At 44.9% G+C, this 18,243-nt stretch overlaps 1 protein-coding gene across 1 annotated transcript; it reads right to left on the bottom strand.

Moving 5' to 3' along the window:
- Window positions 1-15,312: 15,312 nt before the first annotated feature.
- Window positions 15,313-16,248, bottom strand: LOC115643258 (olfactory receptor 51G2-like). The gene has a single exon (XM_030547140.1). The coding sequence runs from the start codon at window positions 16,246-16,248 to the stop codon at window positions 15,313-15,315; it is 936 nt and encodes a 311-aa protein (XP_030403000.1).
- Window positions 16,249-18,243: the final 1,995 nt, after the last annotated feature.

Here is an 18,243-nt window from a genome sequence, read left to right on the forward strand (position 1 = left end):
CCTCCTTATGAGCAGGCAGGAGACATGTACATGCCGGGTAAGCAAGGTCATGCACGTTCTTAGTAGAAAGGGCCGTAATCCAAACGAAGCTACAAATGCCTGCTGCTAGCTCCCTATTGGACTCAAACAACCAACTCCCCTGATCCAACTTGATGATGCTGGAAATTTGGATGCAGGGTGTGAGGTCTTTCTCCAGTGCTAGAACAGGTCTTAGTGCTCATGGAGCGGGTGGGGGTCAGGATCAGACTGAGGGGCAGCCCAGCAGGGCTCTGTTCAGCCAGGCAACAATCTCCAGATCTTTCGCTCTCTGAAAGCACATCCTGATTACCCCTCTTACTGCCAAGCTGCAGAAGGGGCCCAGAACTCCCTCGTCAAAGGGGGTTGTGCTAATGACAGGCCTCATCAACAAGGGGTGTTGGAAAGAGTCCAGGTTCTCCACTCAGTGCCACAAATCGTCCTTATGAACTGAAATCTCTCTAAGTCACTTAACTATGGCTCCAATTACTGTAGCATCCAAGTGCCTCACAATCTGCAACATTTATCAGTACCCCGTGCGGTGGCTCAGTGCTATTAATACCACTTGGCAAAGATATCGGGAAGATGATGATGCTTCTTAAGGAGAAGGACAGTAACAACAGCATGATGGATAGAGAGGTTTTGATGAAACCAACATGTACAAGGTAACGGGCAGTCCTTGGACATGTCAATGGATGGCACCCTAAAACGTTAGAAGCTGGCACTCTCATAAGTCAGGGGCAATACATAACTTGTTTGTATCTGTGTATAAAGATGTATCTCAGAGGCAATATGTTTATCTGTCCCAGGGGAGAATGGAAAGTCCTGCCATTCACTGAGCCAGTCCATTGTCCTGGGCATACATGTGTGAATGTTCCTGTAACCATCAGCACCGTGCTTCGTTGGCAATAAACCTGGCTAAGTGCCTTTGCTGAAAACCAACCCTGTGGATTTATTGCATGGTTCACTCGAGGTCTGCTGTGACATCTGTCTGTGCAGAGCTACGACAGCACACAGGGAGAATACACACAAGCAGCAGAACATCTGTCAACACTGACAATCCCCAACCACTGATCTGATAAGGAAGTGAGCTGCCCTCTGTAGGACTCACGATCTAACATGGCAGAAAACTATGTGTTAGGGAATCCCCATAACCCCTCCCTAAAACTCCCCTGAGAGTTTCATAAAGTATGGATGTTCTGGGTTGCTAGCAAAAGAGGTCCATATGAACTTAAAAAATATAGTAGGGAAGCAACATGCAATGAAATCCTACAGACCAAAGACACTAATAGATATCACACCACAGAAACACCAGAAGATATCAGTATATAGTGAAGGAACCCTCAAGCAGCAAGAAAAGGAACATGAAGTGCTTTATAAAGAAGAGACTGGTCAAATATACCTCAACTTACCATATATCTTACCATATATGGATAATTGAGTTGGCAATCAGCTAAAACTCACCATTAGTTTACTAAAACTTGTCTACCATGTAAAAACAACTGTATTATTGCTGTATTATATTCTTGCTGTACATCATTTACAATGTGCATAACATTGCTAAACTGTGTAACCAACACACAGATAAAAATCCTCAAAAGAATAACAGCCAAGAACATGAAGTCAAGTTAAAAACAAAGTGGTAAAAAATATATATGTGACATAGTAAGTACAAATTGGGTAAACCAATTCCCTGGTAGTACCAGTCATAATTTGGATTAGTGACACTGCATCCTAAGTGAGGCACATGTTATTCAAAACCAACTTGTTCAGGGTCTGGGTACCAATAGTACATCCTGACAAGACAATATTGGAGAAATTGGTTATGGTCCATTCTCTTGGCTATCTGGAAGACAGCATCCATAAGAAACAAGTGTATCTATTTCAGCTACTGATGTATCACAGAGTAATACAACCCATGGAACAAAGAAGCTAGACATCCCTGTTTCCTGCCTAGTAAAGTTTACCAGAGGGTGACAACTAGCAGTAAGGGTAGCCAATAAAATGAATAGACAGCACTGTGTAGTAACTAATTGCAAAACATTTATAAATAAAGGCCTCATTTGTAATGTCACCACTCCAAATTTGTTTTACTTCTCATATACATGGTACAGTGGAACACATTGTAACAATGCTTATCCCAGCATTTCAAAACACTCAGCATGCTACTACTGACGACACAGGTGATAACTGCCATTGCCCTAAGAGGAGTGTGTTGCTCTCTGTGGTAGCAACGAAGTAAAAGGGCCAGTCTACTAAGGCTCAATCATAAAATTACATTCCTCAGTCATGGTCCCAGGCCTAACATTCCCAGGTCCACCGTAGGGGACTAAACACAATTGGAAAATAAAATCTGTCCATCAATCTTACGAGGGAATGTGGAAGGGAATATGGGACAGATGTCGCATTATGAATGGTAAAGGTGACCACATAACAGTGTTTAGCCCACTGGCTCATCTTCAGTCCATGCATTATGATTTTCTGGAATGATGGGTAAACCTCCTCCCCATAAAAATACAAAACATGGGGGAATGTAGTTGAAAGAAGGCCTAAGACTTGAGGCCCTATAGGAGAGGCCTCGTATGAGGCCTGAGGCCTGGGCTAAAGTAGTCAGAACTTTGCAGTTATAAAGCAAAGTGACGCTGTGAAGAAGAGGCAGGCACAGCTCACAGAATCTTGCACCAACAAGGCTGACATTGCAGAAACACACATTCTTAAGTAGTGATAGGCAAAATATATATACTGTGATGGGGCAAGGCCAGATGGCTACAGTAAAGCACTGAGGAACAGGTATGTTAGCCCCAGGCTAAACAAATCCCTAGGACAGTGGTAACCAAATGGCAGTTGCTCCAGGTTAATCAAGGCACCTGGGGCCAATTAAGATTTTTCTAGAAGGCAGTAGAGATAGCTACTTTAATTAGAACAACTGCAGCCAATCAAGGCAGGATAATCAGGGCACCTGGGTTTAAAAAGGAGCTCACTCCAGTCAGGCAGGGAGAGGCTATAGGAAAGGAAGTGCATGTGAGGAGCTGGGAGAAAGAGGCACAAGGAGCTGAGAGTGATAGGCTGTGCTGCTGGAGGATTGAGGAGGACAAGCGTTATCAGACACCAAGAGGAAGATCCTGTGGTGAGGATAAAGAAGGTGTTTGGAGGAGGCCATGGGGAAGTAGCCCAGGGAGTTGTAGCTGTCAACAGGTGTGTTGTAAACAAGACATGAGAAGTCCTTCTTCCGCTCTACTCTGCACTGATTAGGCCTCAACGGGAGTATTGTGTCCAGTTCTGGGCACCGCATTTCAAGAAAGATGTGGAGAAATTGGAGAGGGTTCAGAGAAGAGCAACAAGAATGATTAAAGGTCTTGAGAACATGACCTATGAAGGAAGGCTGAAAGAATTGGGTTTATTTTGTTTGGAAAAGAGAAGACTGAGAGGGGACATGATAGCAGTTTTCAGGTATCTAAAAGAGAGTCATCAGGAGGAAGGAGAAAACTTGTTCACCTTAGCCTCTAGTGATAGAACAAGAAGCAATGGGCTTAAACTGCAGCAAGGGAGATTTAGGTTGGACATCAGGAAAAAGTTCCTACCTGTCAGGGTAGTTAAACACTGGAATAAATTGCCTAGGGAGGTTGTGGAATCTCCATCTCTGGAGATATTTAAGAGTAGGTTAGATAAATGTCTATCAGGGCTGGTCTAGACAGTATTTGATCCTGCCATGAGGGCAGGGGACTGAACTTGATGACCTCTCGAGGTCCTAGAGTCTATGAATCTATGAATCATGCAGCTGTTCCAGGAGGCACTATAGACAGCTGCAATCCACAGGGTCCTGGGCTGGAACCTGGAGTAGAGGGCGGGCCCGGGTTTCCCCTAAACCTCCCAACTCCTGATCAGACACAGGAGGAGTTGACCTAGACTGTGGAGAAGATCACTGAGGTGAGCAAATCTGCCAAGAAATGCAGGACCCACCAAGGTAAAGGAGGAACTTTGTCACAATACTCAAACAAATTCCAGAAAGGTGGTACCAGAACACCCCGATACTAATCACATTCCCCAAAGACAACAGGAGCATTCCGACTCATCTTAAGGATAAGGTCAAGATAACAGCATGATGGATCAAGATGTTTTGATCGAACCAACATGTACAAGGTAATGGGCGCCCCTTCTTTACATCAGTGGGTGGCACCCAGATACATGAGGAGTAATACATAACTTGTTTGAATCTGTGTATAAAGATGTATCTCAGAGGAAATGTCTGTCTAGCTGAGGGAAGAACGGAAAGTCCAGCCATTCACTGAGCCGGTCCATTGTCACACTCATACCTGTGTTAGTGTTCCTGTAACCACTGAACGAGGGCATTAGCACCGTGCTTCGTTTGCAATAAACCTGACCAAGTTCCTTTGCTGAAAACGGAGTCTGGGGACTTACTGGGTGGTTTGCTCAAGGTCTGCTATGCCAGGTGTCTGCACAGAGCTGTGACAACACACAGGGAAAAAACACACTTGGAGCCAAACATCTGTCAACAGTGATCACCTACTCTTACAGTCTATATAACACAGGTCAGAGACCTGCCCCCAAAAATCCTAGAAATGAGCTGTGAGAAGAATTTCCTGCCTTGTTTTAACAATCATCAGTGCTGGAGAATCTGCCACAACCCTTGGTAAATTTTCCCAGTGGTTAATTACCCTCATTGTTAAAAAAATTACACCTTAGCTTGAGTCTGAATTTGTATGACTCCTGTTATAACTTTCTCTGCTAGATTGAAGAGCCCATCATTAAACATTTGTTCCTCATGCCAGTATGTACAGAATGTATCCAAGTTGCACCTTAACCTTCTCTTTGTTAAATAGACTGACCTAAATAGACTAAGATAAATAGACTGAGCACTCTCAGGGTATGTCTACACTACAGAATTATTCCGATATCACAGAAACTGGTTTTTGGAAACAGATTGTATAATATCGAGTGCACGTGGCCACACGAAGCACATTAATTCGGCGGTGTGAGTCCATGTACCGAGGCTAGAGTAGATTTCCGGAGCATTGCACTGTGGGTAGCTATCCAACAGCTATCCCATAGTTCCCGCAGTCTCCCCCGCCCATTGGAATTTTGGGTTGAGATCACAATGCATGATGAGGCAAAAACAGTGTCATGGGTGATTCTGGGTAAATGTCGTCAGTCAAGCCTCCCTCCGTGAAAGCAATGGCAGACAATCATTTTGCCCCCTTTTCCCTGGATTGCCCTGGCAGACGCCATAGCACGGCAACCATGGAGCCCATTCATTTTCACTGTCCCGTATGTCTATTGGATGCTGCTGACAGATGCGGTACTGCTGTGTTACACAGCAGCATTCCCTTACCTTCACAAGTTAGCAGAGACGATTACCAGTCATATTTTACCATCTGCTGCTTTGCAAATTGGCAATGACGGTTACCACTCGTATTGTACTGTCTACTGCTGTCATAGGTGCTCCTAGCTGACCTCGGCGAGGGCACATGGACAAAAATGGGAATGACTACCCAGGTCATTCCCTTCCTTACATTTTGTCTAAAGGTAGAGTCAGTCCTGCCTAGAATATCAGGCAAGTCTCCTAAAGAACCAGAGAGGCAAATGGCTGCTCCGAGTTACAGCCCCAGACATCCCACAGAAATGATGAGCTGCATGCCATTCTAGGGGGTGCCCCTGCAACAATGTCACTCATTGCTTCCCTCCTTCCCCACCCTTCCTGGGCTACTGTGGCAGTTATCCCCCTGTTTGTGGCCTCTACAGTGAAGCTGTATGGAAGCACCTTGTCATAGTATAATTCCCAAATCTGGACCTTAGCGTCCAGAATATGGGTACTAGCATAAAGTCCTCTAAGCTTAATTACCAGCTTAGATTCTGTAGCGCTGTCACTAATCAGGAATTTTTAGGGCCTGATACCCTCTGGTCCCCCCAAAACCTTCCCAGGGGACCCCAAGACCCAGATTCCTTGAGTCTCGCAACAAAGGGAAATAAACCATTCCCTCCCACCTCTTTACCTCCTCCCAGATCTTTCCTGCCTGGGTACACTAGGAGATACCGTGATTCAATTCCTTGAAACACAACACAGAGAGATCAAGTTTCTCTCTCCCCTTCTCCCAGAGGCAATACAGATTCAAGTTCTGTGAATCTAACACAAAGAGGAAATTTACCTTTCCCTCCCTGCTTCCCCCTCACCCAGAGGCAATACAGATTCAAGCTGCGTGAATCTAACACAAAGAGGAAATTTATCCTTCCCTTCTCCCCACCAATTCCCTGGTATATACAGACTCACTTCCTTTGAGCCTTAACTAGGAGAGAAAAATCAAACAGGTCTTAAAAGCAAAACTTTTAATAAAAACGAAAGAAAAATGTAAAAGGTTTATCTCTGCACTTTAGATGGTAAAAAGTTACAGGGTCTTTCAACTTATAAACAATAGAAAGAAACTTTCTCCAGCAGAAAAACAATTTAAGCTACTTCCAGCAAGTACACATATGCAAATGGAAAAAAACAAATTAAAAGACTATGATCACCTTTTCTTACTTACAATTCTGAATAGATAAGAGACTGTAGCAGGGATATTTGCAGAAACCTGGTTGCACCTCTAGCCCTGTCCAGGACCCAGAGAGAACAAAGCCAAACCCAAAACCCACAACAAAGGCTTCCCTCCACACGAGATTTGAAAGTATCTTGTCTCCTGATTGGTCCTCTGGTCAGGTTTTTGGGTCCCTGTTTGTTAACCCTTTACAGGTAAAAGAGACATTAACCCTTAACTATCTGTTTATGACACGCCTACTGACAGAGGCTCAGCTTACATTACAGAAGGCTGTTGATATTGCTAGACTTTAGTCTAGATATACCTAGACTTTAGTAAGGCATTTGATACAGTTTCACATGATATTCTTATAGATAAGCTAGGAAAGTACAATTTAGATGGGGCTACTATAAGGTGGGTGCATAACTGGCTGGATAACTGTACTCAGAGAGTAGTTGTTAATGGGTCCCAATACTGCTGGAAAGGTATAACAAGTGGGGTTCCGCAGGGGTCTGTTTTGGGACCGGTTCTGTTCAATATCTTCATCAACGATTTAGATGTTGGCATAGAAAGTACGCTTATTAAGTTTGCAGAAGATACCAAACTGGGAGGGATTGCAACTGCTTTGGAGGACAGGGTCAAAATTCAAAATGATCTGGACAAGTTGGAGAAATGGTCTGAGGTAAACAGGATGAAGTTCAATAAAGATAAATGCAAAGTGCTCCACTTAGGAAGGAACAATCAGTTTCACACATACAGAATGGGAAGAGACTGTCTAGGAAGGAGTATGGCAGAAAGAGATCTAGGGGTCATAGTGGACCACAAGCTTAATATGAGTCAACAGTGTGATACTGTTGCAAAAAAAGCAAACGTGATTCTGGGATGCATTAACAGGTGTGTTGTAAACAAGACATGAGAAGTCATTCTTCCGCTTTACTCTGTGCTGGTTAGGCCTCAACTGGAGTATTGTGTCTAGTTCTGGGCACTGCATTTCAAGAAAGATGTGGAGAAATTGGAGAGGGTCCAGAGAAGAGCAACAAGAATGATTAAAGGTCTTGAGAACATGACCTATGAAGGAAGGCTGAAGGAATTGGGTTTGTTTACTTTGGAAAAGAGAAGACTGAGAGGGGACATGATAGCAGTTTTCAGGTATCTAAAAGGGTGTCATCAGGAGGAGGGAGAAAACTTGTTCAGCTTAGCCTCCAATGATAGAACAAGAAGCAATGGGCTTAAACTTCAGCAAGGGAGATTTAGGTTGGACATTAGGAAAAAGTTCCTAACTGTCAGGGTAGTTAAACACTGGAACAGATTGCCTAGGGAAGTTGTGGAATCTCCATCGCTGGAGATATTTAAGAGTAGGTTAGATAAATGTCTATTAGGGATGGTCTAGACAGTATTTGGTCCTGCCATGAGGGCAGGGGACTGGACTCGATGATCTCTCGAGGTCCCTTCCAGTCCTAGAGTCTATGAGTCTAGGAGTCTATGAGTCTCCATGGAACTGGCTACAAGGGAGGCGCAAAACATCGGTGCATCTCCTAGGGTGCAAAAAGTGTCACAAGAACCTACCCACAAAACTGTGCAGAGTCAAGAATGTTACCGCTGTGGTAAGCCAGGTCACCAGGCATCAGAATACTGGTGTAAGGACCTGGTGTGTCAGCACTGAGGCAAAAAGGGACACATTGAGTGTGCCTGTAAACAATAGAAAAAGAGGCCTGTGGTCTGGCCGACAAAAAGAGGAACCCTGCATACCCTAGAGCAGACCCAGGATGATCAAGGTGACACCTCATCACAAGAGGAAGTGCCACTGCATGTTTTGTCTTTGGCGTTGGGTCACATGAATACTGGGTAACCCCATTGTTGGATGGCAAACCTATACGCATGGAACTGGACACCGGTGCAGCCGTCTCGCTGGCCTCTGAGACTGTGTATAAAGAAAAGCTACAGCATCTTCCGCTTAAGGCAAAAAAAACTGTTCTGGAGACGTACACTAGAGAAGCTGTGCCCATACTGGGCACTATTGATGTTAAGGTGGAGCTCAATGGACAGGGTGCTAAATTGCCACTGTTTGTGGTGAGAGGTAACTACCCAGCCTTAATGGGTAGGTCTTGGCTTGGGAAGATTCAGCTGAACTGGGCAAAAGTGCACCGGATGACTATAGAAGAAACTAGTCTAACCCCTATACTAAGGAAACATGCAGCTGTTTTTGGAAATGATTTGGGAAGTATGAAGGGAATCACTGTGACATTGAACATTAAACCTGACAGTCCACCAAACTATCTGAAAGCCCGAACTGTGCCATATGCCATCAGGCCAAAAGTTAAAGCAGACCTGGAGCGCCTGGTCACCAATGGAGTCATAATACCAGTTACCCATAGCTCATGGGCCACTCCTATCGTTCCAATAGTGAAGAAAGATGGCTCTCTCCAGTTTTGTGGTGATTTTAAAGTCATTGTAAACCCAGTGTTGTGTGCAGAGCAATACCCGCTTCCCCGCATCGATAACCTCTTCTCAGGCCTGGCTTGAGGACAAAAGTTCAGTAACATTGATCTGAGTCAAGCATATTTACAGATGCTCATTGATGAAAAGTCCCAAGAGCTGTTGACTATTGTGACTCATAAGGGGCTTTATCGATACTGTCGCCTACCCTTCGGAACAACGTCTGCTCCCACCCTGTTCCAGAGGGCTATGGACCAGACCTTGTGTGGCTTGTCAGAAGTTCAGTGCTATCTGGATGATATCCTGGTCACTGGAAGGAATAAAAGGATCACTTAAAAAATTTAGAGGCTACCCTACAAAGATTGGAAAAGCATGGCCTACGAGTTCGCAAAGACAAGTGTGAATTCTTCAAGCCCTCTGTTGAATATTTGGGACACATCATTGATTCTACAGGTCTTCATAAGGCCCCTGCAAAAGTTAAAGCTATTGTGGAGGCTCCCCCACCTCGAAATGTAAGCCAGCTGCACTCGTTTCTAGGACTACTGAACTATTATGGAAAGTTCATCTCACAGTTAGCCACACTGCTAAAACCACTTCATAAGCTCCTGGGGCAGAACAAGGCCTGGAAGTGGACTGAAGCCTGTGATGTTGCATTTAACAAAGCTAAGGATGCATTGCTAAATTCTGAAGTTCTAACGCACTTTGATCCATCCTTACCCCTACAATTGGCCTGCAATGCCTCCCCTTATGGAGTAGGAGCAGTCGTGTCACACATTATGCCTTCGGGAAAAGAGAGACCTATTGCTTTTGCTTCATGCACTCTAAGCAAAGCAAAAACTAACTACGTCCAAATTGAACGTAAGGCATTAGGAATTGTTTTTGGAATTTGGAAGTTTCATCAGTACCTGTTTGGGCAAAAGTTTACTCTTCTCACAGACCATCGACCTCTAATGTCAATTTTTGGACCCTACACAGGCATTCCCCCATTAGCCGCTAGTCGTATGCAACGCTGGGCATTGTTACTTTCAGCACACACATATGAAATCAAATATCAGAAATCCACTCTGCATGGCAATGCAGATGACCTCTCAAGGTTGCCTTTGCCGGTCAAATATCAAGATAGTGCCCAAAAGGAAATCTTCTACTTTGAACAGGTAAAGAATACACTCATCATTGCTACTCAGATAAAGAAGGCAACTCGCGTTGACCCAGTATTGTCCCAAGTTATGAACCTGGTAATGCACGGAAAATCTCGACAAACCTCTCCGGTCTCACCCAACATTGTTACCTACATGTCCAGAAGAACAAAGTTATCAGTCCAATCTGGTTGTTTGTTGTGGAGGAGACGTGTCATTATTCCACCACCACTGGGATCACAGATATTAGAACAGCTACATTCCGGTCACTGTGGGATAGTGCGCATGAAGGAAATTGCACAAAGCTATTTTTGGTGGCCTGGATTGGACAGTGCTACTGAAAAGAAGGCAAAAACTTGTATGTCATGTCAGGGTGTGAGGAATGCACCCCAGTGGGCACCGCTACACCCATGGGACTGGCCTGAAAACCAGTGGCAACGTATTCACATTGACTTCGCTGGCCCCCTTGAAGGAAGCATATTCTTGGTGGCAGTAGATGCCCATTCTAAATGGCTAGAAGTCTCTATAATGCAGTCCACTATGGCAGAGTACTATCCAAAAACTAAGGGGACTTTTTAGTCATTTCGGTCTCCCAGAACAAGTTGTGAGCAACAACAGACCGCAGTTCTTCTCTCAGGAGTTTCAAAATTTTATGAAGGCAAATGGGATACATCACATCACTTCAGCACCATATCATCCATCCACCAATGGATTAGCTGAAAGATTTGTGCAGACAATGAAACATGCTTTGAAATCAGCAAGGGGACAACACTCCATTCAAAAGCTTCTGCATACATTCTTACTTTCCTACAGAAACACACCTCATGCTACGACCCAGGCATCCCCAGCCTTTCTAATGATGGGACGACAGCTGCGCACTTGCTTTGATCTGCTGAAACCTTCTGAACCCCGACAAATTGTGCAACATCAGCAGCAATATCAAGTCATCAGATGGGCATCCAGAGCAAAAGACCGAACCTTTACCCCGGGACAGCCAGTTTTGGCTCGGAATTATACTTCCAGAGCTAAATGAGTCCCTACCACAATCATCACTCAAACAGGACCTGTTTCCTACACAGTCCGGACTGCAGAAAATCTTACCTGGCAGCGACATGTAGATCAGCTGTTGCCAGGTCATGCCAGTCCTCAGGACACATCTGCAGTTGAGTGGTCTGACTTCATCTCTTCCAGTGAGACACCGAATCACCAATCACCTGTTCCTGACTGTTCTCCTCCATTACTGCCAGCGGCTGAGATACCCCTTTGCCCAGCACAAGCTGATACCACCTCCTCACCTGTTCGTGCTACAGACCCTGAGCCCATGGTACTTTTGGGTGCAACAACACCAGAAGTTCGCCGTAATCCACTTAGAGACAGAAGGCCTCCTCATCGGCTGGATCTTTAGCTAGGGCGAACCCACGGTTATGGGGCAAATTAATCTCCAGGGTTTAGCCGGGAATGGAGGCAGTCTACCCAGCTTCTCTAGTCTAGTGTGTGTTTTATTTAGGGAAAGTTCTTATTGTGGGGGGGAGGAATATGTTGTGTATTTGGTTGTCATGATTTTGGTTCCTATGGCAACTGAGTTAGATTATTAGGGGTTAGCCCAGCCAGCTTTGGCCGGTGAAGGAGCTGTGTGTCTGTAAATAAATGGTAGCTTTGTTAGCTGTCTGCTGTCTGGCCTCAAGTGATTTCTTCCTAAACTGGCTGCCCCCAAGGATATAACAATCAAGCACTGTAGACACCAGAATTAGACACAATATTCTGGCAGCAGTCACACCAGTGCCAAATAAAGAGCGAAAATAACCTCTCTGCTCCAACTTCAGATTCTCCTGGTTATACATCCCAGATTGCAGTAGCGTTTTCGGACGCAGTGTTGCACTGGGAGCTCATGTTCAGCTGATTAACCACTGTGACCCCCAAGTCATTCTCAGAGTGACTGCTTCCCAGCACTGCCTCCCCCATCCGGTAAGGATGGCCAGCATCCTTTGTTCCTAGATGTACACCCTTACATTGAGCCGTATTAAAACACAGATTGCTGAAGAACAGAAGGACTAAATGAGTTTCCCAAAGTCACAGAGGAAGTCATTTGAAGAGCCTGGAACTGAAGCCAATTCTCCTGTATCCCAGGCTAGCATTTTAACCACTCAACCATCCTTTCTTTCTGGAGATAGTGCCTGAGATGGGGGCAGCTGGCAGCTCAGCATCCTAAAATTACCTGAAACTCAGAGAATTAAGCTCCTGTGACATCAGTAAACAGGAGGCCACGAATAATTCCTTTTCCAGATGAAAATGCTGAGTCATGCTTTGTCCTGAATCTATTGAGGGCCAAATCCATCGGCCAGAGGATAGTGGACAAGTAACTCCACATGAGCTCCAAGTGTGATGCAAAGTGGGCTAATGGGACGTAGGAACATAGGCCTGGAAGGGACTGCCTGTGTCCATGAGACCAGTCCACTGCTATGGCAGGTGACTCCATAATATCACCCGGTGCATCAGCCTGTGTAAACAGGGTCGCAGTGAGTTCTCCCCTGACAGCAGGCTGGGATGGAGAGAGACTTCAGGAGCAAACTCTATTTATATAAACACGTCTACTCTGAGTAGATATCCAGCAGACAGAGCAGTGTTGTTCAAAGTGATCAAATTTGGCTCGTGCTGGGTTACAAATCACTGGAGTACTGAATGCAGGGGTAGTGCAATGTTGTTATCAGTGTTGATGTCTTTATTTTTATTTTTCGATTAGCTGTTAAACCAGAGTTACCTTAAAGACAGTCTGCGCTGTAGATTTTTTGCGGGGTTTATAAATATGTTATTGACCTTTTAATGTTAGACCCCGTACAGATATTTTAGATTTTTTTTCCGGTAACCAAGTGAACATTTTTTGTTATGACAGTAAAGACCCATTGTATAGGTTTATTTATTTTTATATGCCCTCTGGATAAATTGTGATGACTTACGAGTTTTTTTAGAGCAGGATGGCTTTTTACAATAACTTTATTTGCTTTGACAAGAGCTTGGGCTTGTAATGTTGTAGTGCTTAGTAAGCAGCAAGAGCAATTTACTTACAGAGTTTTAGTTTGCTTTTTGGAGCTGTTAATGCTTTGGTTTAGTATGCAGCAGATGTTTTTCCCCCAGTACCAGTACTTTGCATGATTATACTCACAATACAGATATTTTTAATGCTAGGATACAAAACGAAAGGGAACTTATTGTTGGGGTGACCAAAGCAGGTGTTTTCATTAACCCCTTTTTCAAGCTTCCCCATTCACTAGCTGCTTCTTTTGTTGAGGTTTATTGTAGTTTTTTAAGGAACAACCCAGTAACTACTGCACAAACCCTTTATGCTCCTTTTCTGTTTTACTTACTAGCAAGATGTTGTTTATATACTTCACAATTTTTTTGTTTGCTACAATGTTTTAAACATATTTTTACAGCAGTATGGAATATTGTGGGTGTATCGCAGTACCCCCAGGAAAAACATTTTGAGCAATACCGAGTATCCTGGAACACAGAAGCCGTTTGGTACTGGGAAGCTGGATTTAAAGTAAACTTTAAAAAACATTTGTCACATTCAGAACAGAAAACTGCTCTATTTCTGAGATAACACCTCCAGCAGCACAGGATATGCAGCTACTACGGGGGGTTCCTGCTTAGCAATTTTGTTTAACCCTCAATCTTACTGTCAGCCTGGGGTACTTAAAACAAAACTCCCCTTTGTGGGAGTGCATCAATTCAGTCGTCTCCAAAACACAAACTCTCCTACCCTCCAGCCCCGTCCTCCTCCTTTATTTAGGAGACTCCACCACCCTGCCTCCTGCAATTAGCATTAGTTCAGGCTTGTCACACCAACTGCCTCATCTCTTCCCTCAAATCTCTGCCCCCTGCTCTTCCAATCATGCGCCAATGTGAGGAGACCTGGACTCTCCAACTTCCCTGGGGGTATGTCTTGGGTTTGGTGATAGAAGATGGGGGCTGCTTTCAGGCCGACCAGCCACCTGCCCAGGATAGGATAGGGTCTGGGGCTCCTTATAGAGGTTCTGGAAACTTGGGCAGCTCTTACCATGTCCCTGCTCTGGCTTCAGGTCTTTAGAGGGGTTGGAGCCTCAGGTAAAGTTGAGGAGCGGGGGGTGGGGTTCTGGGGAAGAGATGGGGCAGAGGGAGGGGCAAAAGGGGAAGGGCATGGAGCAGAGGATTGTGGTTTCAGGTAAGAGATGGGGAAGAGGGAGGTGCATCAAGGAAAAAGGAAAACTAGGGACGGGGCCACACAGGGGACGGGGTCCCTGCATATATTCTGCTTTTGCCTTTTGAACTGGTGGTCACCCTACACTGAATGGGCAGGACTGGGATAGGAGCTACCTGGGCCTCTCTGCAGGAGCTGATTCCCACTCCCACCCATGGAAAGCAGCTGGGGCAGCATAAACACAGGGGACAAGGAGGGAAACTGGGCCTCAGTCTCTTGTCAGGACTCCTGTGCATCAGAACCTCGCTCACACACGCAGCTCTGCTTAGGGAGGGGGGAATGGGGTCAGCAGGTGTGCGGTGCTGAGACATCAACTGTGTGCAGGGGAAATTGCCTAGAAGGCTTCTCCTGCATTAATCTGTCATGACTCAGTCATAATCACCTGGCTGAGGGTGCAGGGGAAGGGTGGGTGTCCGTGTACCTTGAATATCCCCTGTCCACAGCTCTTGCCGCCCTCATAGATCACACAGCGACCAGAGCGCTCACAGTCAATCAGGACTGAGACTGCAGAACAGCTCTGCAGCTTCCTCCATGGCAATGGATGTTTAACCAGAGACAGGCCAGGGGCAGGCCAGGTGTAATAAGAAACAACACCCACATCCCTTCTCTTTATTGACTGTATGAAGAGGCATTCTGAGCTCGGAGCAGCTGCAAATAGGGAGCTTTATGGGCCAGCATCCCACCTGTCCCCTGGCTCTCCACAAACACAGTCACTTTGTAAATGCTGCTGCCTGCCTTGGTCTCCTTCCCCCTGTGTGCTGTCCTCACTCACCAGCAGGTGCGCGCAGTCTCTCTCTCATTCCTCCAAGCCTTAGATCCCATCTCAACCTCTTTCTATAGAGAGGAGATGAGTAGCTCATCTTGTCTCAGATGTAAGGGTCCAGGATGGAATAAGTGTTTGTGTCCTGGGTTTTTCGTCTCCTGTGTCACCAGTGCTGGAACTGGATGATGAACTGACCCTTCACTTGACGAACAATCTGATTATCCTTGATCGAAGGTGTTTGCTTTTCATGCTGTACATGACTGGGTTCATAAGGGGCGGGACCAGAAGGTAGACATAGCCCAGGAGAATCTGAAGCAGGTAAGTCGAGCTGTTCCCAAATCTATGTATCACAGACAAAACCATCTCTGAAGTGTAGAAAAGCAGGACGACACAGAGGGGAGAAACACAGGTGTTCAAGGCCCGAAGACACTTTGTCTGCGACACAACGCTCAGCACTGTTTTGAAGATCATCACATATGAGAGGAAGATGAACAGTGAATCCAACCCCATCATTAAAAGTGAAATATGCCAGCCATAGATGTTGTTGACTGTGATGTCTGAACAAGCCAACTTCATGACTTCCTGGTGCACACAGTAGGAATGGGAGAGGACATTGGCTCCACAGTAGTGGAACCATTTCAGGAGAAGGGGGAGTGGGAATATTACGGCTATTCCTCTTAGCACACACACCAGTCCTATCTTGGCTATTCTTGGCAGGGTTAAGATGGAAGCATTTCTCAGTGCGTTACAGATGGCAATGAAGCGGTCAAAGGCCATCAGCAAGAGTATGGAAGATTCAATGCATTGAAGCGAGTGAATAAAGAACAACTGGGTAAAACAGGCATTAAAGCTGATTTCCCTAGAGTTAAACAAGTATATGCCCAATATCGTCGGTATGGTGGCTATCAATAAACCAAGGTCTGTGACGGCCAACATGGAAAGGAAAATGTACATGGGCTCATGGAGGGTTGGATCTGTTTTTATAATGAACGGAATGACTGAATTTCCTATTATCGAAATAACATACATTAAACAGAAGGGGATAGAAATCCAGAGATGGACGTCTTCCTGCCCTGGTATCCCAGTGAGAAGGAACACTGCAGAGCTGAATTTGGTGTCATTGACAGCTGACATAATGTACTAGACAGACACAGGTAGCTTTGAACTTTAGTTTCTGAAAGGAGAAATAACAGGAGACTAGATGATATTTAGGGAGACATCTTTCTGCTCTAAATGCAAGTCTAGAGGCTCCCAGGATCTCAAAGAAAATGAGCAACTACATAGTCTTGGATTTTCACCACCACCAGGAAGATAGGCACTGCCAGACTGGATCAGACATCTGGTCCATTCACCTCAGTATTTAGTGGCCATTTAGATTCATAGACTTTAAGGTCAGAAGGGACCATTGTGATCATCTAATCTGACCTCCTGCACAAAGCAGGCACAGAATCCTACCCATCCACTTCTATAACAAACCCCTAACCTATGTCTGAGTTATTGAAATCTTCAAATTGTGGTTTGAAGACCTCAAGCTGCAGAGAATCCTCCCGCAAGTGACCCATGCCCCATGCTGCAGAGGAAGGCGAAAAACCTCCAGAGCCTCTACCAATCTGTCCCAGAGGAAAATTCCTTCCCGACCCCAAATATGGCGGTCAGCTAAACCCTGAGCATGTGGGCAAGACTCACCAGCCAGCACTCAGGAAAGAATTCTCTGCAGTAACTTAGATCCCATCCCATCTAACATCCCATCACAGACCACAGGGCATACTTACCTGCTGATAATCAAAGATCATTTCCTAGATTCTTCAGAAGAAAGTGGAACAAGTCTTGCAATAGGCAGCTATGAGATACACTGCTCCCAGAGAGAGTTTCCCCCTGACATCCACTACTTAGACATATTTGGTGGTGTAAGTCAGGAAGGCTTAGAGACCTTCCAAGACTTTTTAAAAGAGATCCTAACAACCTAATGGGATTTATTTTTTTATCCATATAAACATCTCATCCCTCCTTGAAGCCTGCTAAGCTCTTGGTCCATAGATATCTTGAGCTGCGAATTCCACAGGCTATTGTGCACTATGTGCATTTACAGTTGTGACCTTCCCACACAAACTCTTTCTGGCCCATTGTATCATGGCATGTGTGCAAGTGCACGGTGATATTGGTCATTGTATTTATCTGTCCTGGTTTGAAGCTATTTATAAATGTGTCTGCCTCTTCCCAGCACATGGGATAAATTCTTAGGGCCTGATTTTGAAATCAAGATTGTCTTAATGGCATCACTGCAAATTTACATGGGTTAATTGCTTCAGAACAAAGCTCTATTAGCTTTCCCTGACCAAATGCACCAGGTGATACACTTTGACCCCCGAGAGTCCCTTCAAGAAGAGCTGAAATGCTTTGCCTCAACAATGTTGAATAAATACAGACAGTCCATTCACCATACAAGCTTCTCTTCGTTCTCACAGGTCCTGCATCCTGTCACCAAGCAAGGGTCCGTAAATATCTGCAAAGTTACATGGGTGAAGAGTGGAAAACCAGGTTTGCACTAATATCCACTTGAGCGTGCAAGTTATTTCTGCCATGTGCATGTAATAGGTGATGGTGAAAATTATATACAACCATTGTAACACTCCCCTTTTCTGCACCTCAGCTTGACTCTTTGCTGAAACACAGACCAACGGTTCTGTTATCTCATGACCTTTTCAAAAGACTTGCCCACGTATTGCAGAGGGATAATGTTCATGACCCCAAATGTAAGTGTTAGAAAGAGCTTCTGGTCATTTCCCAGGAGACAGTATCATACAGCTGTTCAGTGAACAAAGGGTTAAGAGCTCAAACCTATTGCCAACAATATGTGGAGTACTACTGAAAAACTTTCTAAAGCAAAAGCCATTAAGCAGTGCAGTTACCACTGCTTCTGACTTTCAGAATACAGGCATGTCATGAATGTTTGGTTTGTAATATCTGTATTACAATGAAAAGATTTGGCATAACATTTACACATCTGTACTTTAGCATACACGTGTCAGTCCATTCTTTCCCCTCTGATCCGCTTTCAGAAATGATTTCTTGGCTTAGAGTGGGACTTAAAATGTAACATCTGTCATCGGGATTTCTTCAGAATCTGAA

Source organism: Gopherus evgoodei, unplaced genomic scaffold (genome assembly GCF_007399415.2).
Source record: "Gopherus evgoodei ecotype Sinaloan lineage unplaced genomic scaffold, rGopEvg1_v1.p scaffold_54_arrow_ctg1, whole genome shotgun sequence".
Classification (NCBI taxonomy): Eukaryota; Metazoa; Chordata; order Testudines; family Testudinidae; genus Gopherus; species Gopherus evgoodei.

Bases quoted from the DNA above. Each gene is read 5' to 3' on its own strand.
- LOC115643258 (XM_030547140.1), bottom strand. From the start codon at position 16,248: ATGTCAGCTGTCAATGACACCAAATTCAGCTCTGCAGTGTTCCTTCTC.